General features: G+C 52.7%; 1 protein-coding gene across 1 annotated transcript; it reads right to left on the reverse strand.

Moving 5' to 3' along the window:
• Positions 1–1,459: 1,459 nt before the first annotated feature.
• On the reverse strand, positions 1,460–7,273 carry LOC132673639 (chymotrypsin-like elastase family member 3B). Its single transcript, XM_060626372.3, has 8 exons — positions 7,046–7,273; positions 5,975–6,060; positions 4,983–5,080; positions 4,729–4,863; positions 3,431–3,567; positions 2,923–3,065; positions 2,161–2,313; positions 1,460–1,477 (listed from the first exon to the last, which is right to left on the reverse strand). Exons 1-8 carry the CDS (start codon positions 7,086–7,088, stop codon positions 1,460–1,462), a joined length of 813 nt encoding a protein of 270 aa, XP_060482355.2. The 5' UTR covers positions 7,089–7,273.
• Positions 7,274–8,447: the final 1,174 nt, after the last annotated feature.

The following is an 8,447-nucleotide window of genomic DNA, read 5'->3' on the forward strand; positions in this document are numbered from 1 at the left end:
GTCAGGGGTCACTGCAGGCTTTGCTCCCCGTCTCCTCACTCTGGGACCAAGCTGACGTACAGCCACCAGCTGCCACGGCAGAGGGAAAGAGAGCTCAGCAAATCGTCCCACCTCTCAAAACCTCACCTCGGCCAGGGCAGGCCACATGGCCAAACCCACCTCCACAGGGCAGGCAAGAACTAGCCCACCGTGGGCCCCAAAGGAAAAACAGTGCTGGCTAGAGGACACATTATCACAGCCATGAGGATGATGTCCTCTGAGTACTCAGAGAACAATTAGTAATATTAAAGGGTACAAAGAGTAATATTAAAAATTATAAATATATGTCCTTGCTGGGCTCATGTTTGCTTTCATGGCATTCAGGAGGAACATGAATAAAGGAATTCAGTTGTGTGTGTGTGTGTGTGTGTGTGTGTGTGTGTGTTTCTGAAAGTTTATGTATTTGTTTTGAGAGAGAGAGAGTGGGGGAGGGACAGAGAGAGAGGAAGAGAGAGAGAATCCCAAGCAGGCTCCATGTTGACAGCAGAGAGCCCGATGTGGGGCTCAAACCCACACACCGTGAGATCATGCCTGAGACAAAGTCACACGCTGAACCGACTGAGCCCCCCCGCCGGGCGCCCCAGAAATTCAGTTGTCTGTATGTTGCCCTGGGCTGCAGGGCAGCAGCCTTTCGGACCTCAGCACCAGCACACTGGGCTCCGACCCCACTTGTGGCATCGTGCGTGCTTCTGCGTGGGCTTCTGCAGCAAGGGCTCCCAAAGTTGTTTTACTCACATCTGAATCCCCATCTCTGCCCTTGCCGCCAAAAAAGGTGCCTCGTAAATGTTTAATGAATGATTCTGATGTGCTCATTTCTATCTCAATAATGAGCTGTTTCAAGGCAGGAACCGTGTCGTCTTTCCCCCCCGAGCCCTCCTCAGGAACAGGAGGATGGCTCCTGTTGAGGCCATGAATGCTTGTTGAGCGAACGAATGAATGGATGACCACAGCCCTCCTTTCCTAGCCCACAGCGGGAGAAGAAAACACGTGGCCCATGCCACTCCTCCATGAGCCCCCCAAGGGCCTGCCAAGTTCACTTTTTCTGCAGATTCTACCATGTTTTTTTGCTGCATCGAAAAGCCAGTGTGTGGCTGTATAGGATGACCGACTTCTCGGGACTCTCCTCCTTTTACCACGGAAAGTTCTGTGCCCTGGGGACCCCCTCAGTCCAGGCAAACTGGGATGGCTGCTCACTCGACGGCAACTCCTTTCTTCTCTCTGGGCCTCATTTTTTTTTTTTTTCCTCATTCTCAAATGAGAGGGTTGTATCTGGTCTTGACTCTACATAACAGATCTAAGATTTTAGGGACAGCCTGGAAGGGAACAGATGAGTCAAAGAAGGAAGAAAGACTCACGTTGGGGTTTTCTGAGAGATCTTTATTTTTTACAAAGAACGTGCATTGCCACCAAGGCCTCGGTTCTAGTGGCTTGACATGACCTAGAAAAAAAAGCCATAGAAAAAGGGAGGAGATTCAGCATAGTCTAGTTAGGAGCACAGATTCTGAAGCCATATGGAACCGGGTTCAATTTCCAGCCATGCCACCATTAGCTGTGTGAGGAGAGTGACTTGACCTCTCTGAGCCTCAGTGTTTTCGTCTGTATAATGGGAGTAATCTTAGTACTCATCTCATGGGGGGGGGGGTTGATGAAACTACTAACTAAGGATGTTTAAGTAGTTTATAAATGTTATCATGAACATTATTAGCCCTCCCTGACCGCTCATTCCAGATAAGGTTTGTGCTTTCACTGGGGCCTGAACATCCAGTCACAGCTCTCCCCATGTTTCATGATGATTGCTCATGTGATCATTTCTTCACCGCAAGCAGCCCTTTGACACATCACTCTATCTTTCAGCACAAGCAAAGACCTGTATCTCACAAACACTTGTTGAGATAAGGAAGTTCATCTGTAGTTCAGAGACACTGAGGTCCTTGGGGCCACACCAGAGCAGAGAACATCCCCCAGGCCCTCTGGAATGTGCCCAGGGGCCCCTCCACTCCTGACCTTCTGGGATCCTTTCAGCCCCTCCTCAGGATCTGCTGTCCCCGCTCAGCCCCGGCACCTCTCAACATCTCAGAAGAGCCAGCATGGGGGCCCTCCTGCTCCGCCCGTCCCGCTCACCTCCTCGATCCAGTCATTGAAGGCCGAGACTCGTGTGAACACCGTGGGCTTCTTGATGGTGTTGCAGCCGAAGGCAGAAACGAAGCTGGTCACACCGTGGACCTGCCAGGAGCCGTCTGCTGTGGGGCAGTTAAGGGGTCCTCCAGAGTCACCCTGGAATTGCCAGAGAGCGGTGGGGAGTTGAGCCGCCATGTGTGGGATTGAAGGAATTGGTTGTGCCTCTGGGGATTCTGAGAAACCCCTGTGTTACTTGACCTCCCCAAGCCCCAGCTGGCCTGTTTGTAACAGACTAACATCTGTCCTACCGGATCTTGTAGGAATTAAGCGAGATGATAAATATATGATCTTAGCACAACCCCTAGCAGAGAGAAAGCAATCAACAAAGGGTAGTTCCCATAGTATTACCACGATAGATAGTTACCATAACAGTATTCATCCTCACTTATAACACAACGATAGGACTGATTTATCGTAACTTCAGGACCATGGAGTTGAAGGTGCCTTTAGAGATCACAGTGTCAATATCCCTTACCGGGCTGATGGGAAAGCCTGAGGACCGGGTCAAGTGATTTGCCCCAGGTCAAGACAGCGTGAGCTGGGACGGGAAGCCAGAGGCCAGGGTGGTGTGTCTGGCCCCCACTGACTTCCTCCAAGTCCTGCCTGGCCTGGAGGCGGAACGGGGCCAGCAGGTGGGATTTCTCCGCCCCTCCCCCCGGCAGATGGCAGAGACACCCCCGGGCCCCGCAGTTCGAGCTGACTCACGTTGCAGCCGGAGAGGATGTCCCCACCCGCACACACCATGGTCTTCTTCACGGAGCTGCCCCACCAGTCCAACTTGGAGCAGTGGTCATAGTCGACCACGGGCAGCAGCGCCTGCTGCAGCTTGTCCGGGAGGGGCCCACCAGCTGCGGGAGAGACCGCCCTGAGTGGGGTGGCGTGGGGTGCAGGGCTGGGGCTGGGGCCCGGGAGTCAGGGCTGGGAGCCCCGGGGTGGGGTGGGGGAGGTTGAGGGAGGCAACCCTTCTAGCCCGATGGGGACTCGCCTCCCACCAGAGGGTCCTGCCTGCTTTGTCCACCATAACACCCCCGGCACCTGGCACACAGGAGACGCTGGAAAATGCTCAGGTGAACACATTTGTGTTTGGGAGGATGGGGTGGAGGGGGGCAGGAGGGAGGTGCCCCCGAAGGAGGACAAGTGCAAGGATGTGTCGTGGTTGCCTTCGACCCCCGGCCCCCAGTCCCTGTGGCCAGTGGGAGGGTTCGGCACGCACTGTGGAGCCGGCCCCAGCCGCTGATGTAGCAGGGAGCCCCGTTGGGCAGGATGTCACCAGCGGGAGGGAGGCAGGCGAGCTGGACCGTGCCTCCCAGCTGGGCACTGCGCGACAGCTTGATGAGAGCGATGTCATTGCTGGGGAAGAGGAAAGAGTCAGGGGAGCCTGGTCCTCCAGCCAGACCAAGCCCCACCTCTCAGCCTTTGCAACAGAGAGTTCGCCTCCAGGATGCCCCCGCTGCTCCTTTTCCTCCAAATCACAGGCGTTCTTAGGGCTGAGCAACTTTAGGAGGCTCCCCGCCCCCCGCCCCCTGCTCCCGGCACCCATGCTGACCCTCGGCCTTCCTAGCTGTCCTCGGCTCTTATACCATGGTCCTTACACTTCAGCTGCACCAGGATCACGGAGGGCTTGTTAAAACATGGGTTGCTGGGGCCCACCCCAGGGTTCTTGAGGCAGTGGGTCCGGGGGTGGGGCCCAAGGACTCACATTGCCAACAAGTTCCCAGGCGATGCTGATGGCCTGGGGACCACCCTTCAAGAACCCCTGTTCTGGGTCTTCCTCTGCTTGCTTGTCACTCGAAGCATCGTACCTGGGGTCCCCTTTCCTCTCCACGTACCGCAGGAGTCCCGTGAGGATGGGTCGAGGTCACGATCATCATGGCCCTTCTCTCCTACACCGCACTTTCAAGGGTTCTGCCCCCTTCTTTGACCCTCACCAGAAAAATGCTGGGCCCCGCAGACACATGATTTTGTACGTGCTTGAGGGCCTTGGGAAGCCCTGCTTCAGTGTTCTCACCCGGTGATTGCCTCCCTGTCCTTCAAACCACTCAGGAAGCCAGGAAAGTCACCCTCAACATATGGTATAATTGAGGCCCAGAGAAGGGCAGTGACTTGCCCAAGGCACACGGCAACTTAGTGCTGGAGGCTGACTCTGGGTCCAGTGCTCCTCCTTTTTCCCACAGTGCTGGGAACCCAGGCTGCACTGGACAAATGTCTGTCGAACGGAGGAACCCTTAGATTTGGGAGCGGGGGTGCCAGAGGAGATCTGGGTTCAAGCCAACCAGCCAAGTGGCCTTGGGGGAGTTCCTGGCCCTCCCTGAGCCCTGCTGTCCTTCCGCAGGGAGAGGAGTTTCGGGCAGATGCTCCTTCGAGGCTCTCCTGGCTCTGACCCTCAGTGTGTGGGACGTGGGCCCAGGCTGCTGGACCCAGCCCCGCTGTCACTGGGGGTCTCTTCAGAATTATCTTTGGGTCACAGAGGGACCAGTAACCTCTGGGTCCCAGGCCTGAGAGTCCACTCACCCACAGGCTACGCAGTTGGGGTTCCAGAGTGGGTGCACGAAGAGGTCCCCAGCATTGATGGGGATCACCTGTTCGGAGCCTTCCTCCTCAGCCCGGTTATATTCGCCCAACACAACCTGGTAGGTCAAGGAGCTCCTGCCAGTGGAGGAGGTCAGGTCAGTCTGGGCCCGACTGGGCTCCTTCCCTCCCCTCCCACAGCTACGCACCACCTGCCCGGTTCTCATGCAGGGACGGGGGCAAGTAAAAACACTTACGAGATGCAGTGGCCCGCAGTCATGACCCAGTCGGGGGCGATAAGGCTGCCGCCACACGTGTGGTGGAAGGCTCCACTCTTCTCGTACTGCAGGGAGACCTGGCGACAAGGAGGGAGGAGCCTAAGTGGTCTGGGCCCTACAGTGAGGGCTGATATCCATGACTGTATAGGTTGTGCACTGGACAACTCTAGAGGGCATCACTCATGCAGAGTGGCCTCCTCCAGAAATGTGCAGTGTTCAACCCACATGACTGTATCATCTATGGCTGTTTTCATACCACAATGGCAGAATTAAGTCACTGCAATAGAAACCACATGGCTGACACAAGCTAAAATATTTTACTCCCTGGTTCTTCCCAGAACAAGTTAGCTGACGATGCTGTAGACCAGTGCCATCCAAGAGAACTTTCTGTGACGGTGGGAATGTTCTCTGCCTCGGCCGTCCAACGTGGTGGCCGCTAGCCATATGTGGCCGTTGAGAATTTGAATGTGGCTAGCATGGAACAACTGAATTTTTAACATTGTTTAATTGTAATTAATTTAAAATTAAATAAAGACATGTGGCTAGTGACTACCGTGTCACCGAAGCAGGTCTAGCCCTCTGTGCCTCACTGACCTCTCTAAAGCCCTTCCTTCCTTTAGTGCTCTCAGACCTTATAACCCTGCTGTGTAATTCGAGGAGTCTAGTAACGAGGACCCCAAAACCTCCATCCCTAAACACAGTGCCCGAAATTCCACTGTTAGTGCACCAACCCTTGGGCCAAACATTTCCTTCTCTCCAGATTCCACTTTTAACATGCAAACAGTCCAGGGAGGGTCACAGGTCGAATGGGCAAGACTTCCCCGCGAAGTGGACTGTCCAAGGGTTTCCTGGCCTTGGCGAGCTGAAGAGGTTACCGGAAGCAAAGCAGTGGGGTCGAGACCGAATGCCCCGCAATCAGAACAGAGTGCAGAGCCCACGGTGAGAAATAGCGCAGCTGGCATTGGTCTTACCTGCCAGGGCCAGCTGTAGGGGGCTGCGTCCTCACCGTTGACAACACGGGAGGAGGGCTGGTAGGAAGGTCGGCCACAGCCCGAGGCTGGAAAGGAGAGTGCAGGCATCAGTGAGCCAGAGAGTCCCCCAAAGCAAAGAGGCCCGGGTCCAGATTCTAGATGCACCACAAGCTGGCTGTGTGACCTGGTGTAAGTGCTTCCCCCTCTCTGGACCTCCATAGCCACCTATGAACAGTGAACATCTGGGCTAGAATAGGGGCCTCCAGAGTCCCAAGAGTCTAGGGATGGAGACGTGACCTCCTTCCATGGCACGATTGAAGGGGCTGATGCACTTAGAACAGTGCCTGGTGCCCAATGAACTCTTAAGAAGTGATAGCTTGTTGTCATGAAAAGTGGTGGCTTTGGAGTAAGACTGCCTGGGTTCAAAATGCAGCTCTGCTCCTAGTTCTGGGGGGGGGGGTTCTTTACTTCTCTGAGGGTCCATCTGTAAAATGGGGATAATAATAGAACTGATCACACGAGCCTGTTGTAAGGCTTATGGGAGATAATATGAGAAAAAATCCTTAGCATTCTCCCTGGTATATAGTAAGCGCTCAATAAACATTATCTGTCACTATTACTGTCAGTCAAGGGAGGCAGCTTGGAGGAGGTGGCCCTGAGCTGGAATATAATATGGCAGAGACATTAGGAAAAGGCTAGACCACAGGATACGGAGTGGGGTTGGGGGAGGGAGAGGAGAGTTGGAGGGCTAAGCAGAGGAACAGAAATTCCAACCCAAGCAGTCTAACCACAGAGTCCAAACTCCTCATGACTAGACTTTTTTACCGTCCCCCCTGATGAGTCCCACCACAGTGCTTTGGGTACACCAGTCTTTCTCCCGAGCTCATCTATCCATGGCTCCCCCTCCATTCTCCTGCCCCCCACCAAATTTGAAGCCCCTACAATCATACCCAGGTATAAGCGGAGACCCCCCCCCCCTCCTGTGGAACCAGGTGTTGGGTTCATGAGACCTGAGGTGAGTGACAGATTTCAAAGGCTCCTAGCCCAGTGCAGCACAGGCTGGGGTCTTACCAAGGGCCACAAGTAGGAGGGAACTCAGCAGCCGGAGCATCATGAGGTCTGAGATGATAGGAAAGACACGCTTAGCCTGGGGGCTCTAATATAGGGCAGAAAGGATACGTGGGAGGAAGGGCAGATTGGGCCCCATTCCTAGAACAGGTGGTAGAACGTCAGCTCTCTCATGGTCCAAGGCCATGGCCCCCACCTGCTGCACATGGGAAGTAACAGCCAACAGTAAGACCCAAGGTTCCCTCCAACCTGTGGCCACACAGGTGGCATTGAATGGCCAGCTGATAACAGGGGAGGGAGGAAGGAAAGTACTCATCAGAACAAGCCAACTTCTTCTAGGGAAGAATATGGGCTCTGGAACTGGTCAGACCTGGGTTCAAATCCCAGCTCTGCCACCTCCAGGCTCTTGATCCTTGGGCATATTAACCTCTCTGGGCCTCGGGTTTCTCATCTCTGAGTCAGGAGCCATATTAGTATCCACCTCAAAATTTTAAAAAATTGTTGAGTGCTTTTCTATATGAGGATGCTCTAGGGGATAGAGCCATGAACATGACATAGTCCCAGATCCCCTGGAGCTTGAGTCTAGTAAGGGAGACTATGACGAATCAACAAAAATAAATGAAGCCTACTTCGTGTGTGTGTGTGTGTGTATAGAACAATACTAAAACAAATGCCTTTATTCTCAGCATCTGGCTTCAGAAATAGAACATTATAATTCCTCTGTGTATCTCAACTCTATGACATTCCCTTGCTTTCATTAGATTTTCACATACATATGTATTCCTAAACAATACATTGGTTTTCCTTTTAGCCCTCTATGTGAGTAGAATCACAGTGATTATTCATTTGCGATGTCATTTTTACTTTGTGTTCAATATTGGTTCCTGAAATTCACCCATGTTGATGCATGCAATTGATTTGTTTTTAGTATTTAGCAATCCATCCTTCAAATATTCGAAAATCAAAAAAAATTTCAAAATCTATCCAATCTATTGTTAATGGATATTTGAGTGTTACTCATTCTTTGCTTTTATGGAAGTGGTTCACATTTATCTGCTCTATGCCTTGGATAAGAGTTAATGAAACATAGGATATGTAATGGTCCAGCTATACTATGTAACCACAAAGAGTTGATATTCTCATTAATAGGGAATGACGGTTCCTGTTGTTCCACAGCTGAGTCAACTTTTTAATTGTGTTTTTTAAAGTCTATTTATTTATTTTTGAGAGAGAGAGACAGAGAAAGACAGAGAGAGAGGGAGAGAGAAGGGGAGAGATCGGGAGACAGAGGATCTAAAGCAGGCTCTGTGCTGACGGCAGAGAGCCCGATGTGGAGCTCAAACTCATAGCAAGATCATGACCGGAGCTGAAGTTGGCCACTTAACCAACTGAGCCACACAGGTGC

This window comes from Panthera onca, chromosome C1 (assembly GCF_046562875.1).
Source record: "Panthera onca isolate mPanOnc1 chromosome C1, mPanOnc1 haplotype 2, whole genome shotgun sequence".
In the NCBI taxonomy this organism is placed as follows: domain Eukaryota; kingdom Metazoa; phylum Chordata; class Mammalia; order Carnivora; family Felidae; genus Panthera; species Panthera onca.

Bases quoted from the DNA above. Each gene is read 5' to 3' on its own strand.
- LOC132673639 (XM_060626372.3), bottom strand. From the start codon at position 7,088: ATGATGCTCCGGCTGCTGAGTTCCCTCCTACTTGTGGCCCTTG. The intron at 3,066-3,430 runs GTGCGTGCCGAA...TCTCTCCCGCAG, and splicing joins CGGCTGGGGCCGGCTCCACA to CTGGTGGGCCCCTCCCGGAC. The intron at 2,314-2,922 runs GTGAGTCAGCTC...TGGCAATTCCAG, and splicing joins ACATCCTCTCCGGCTGCAAC to GGTGACTCTGGAGGACCCCT.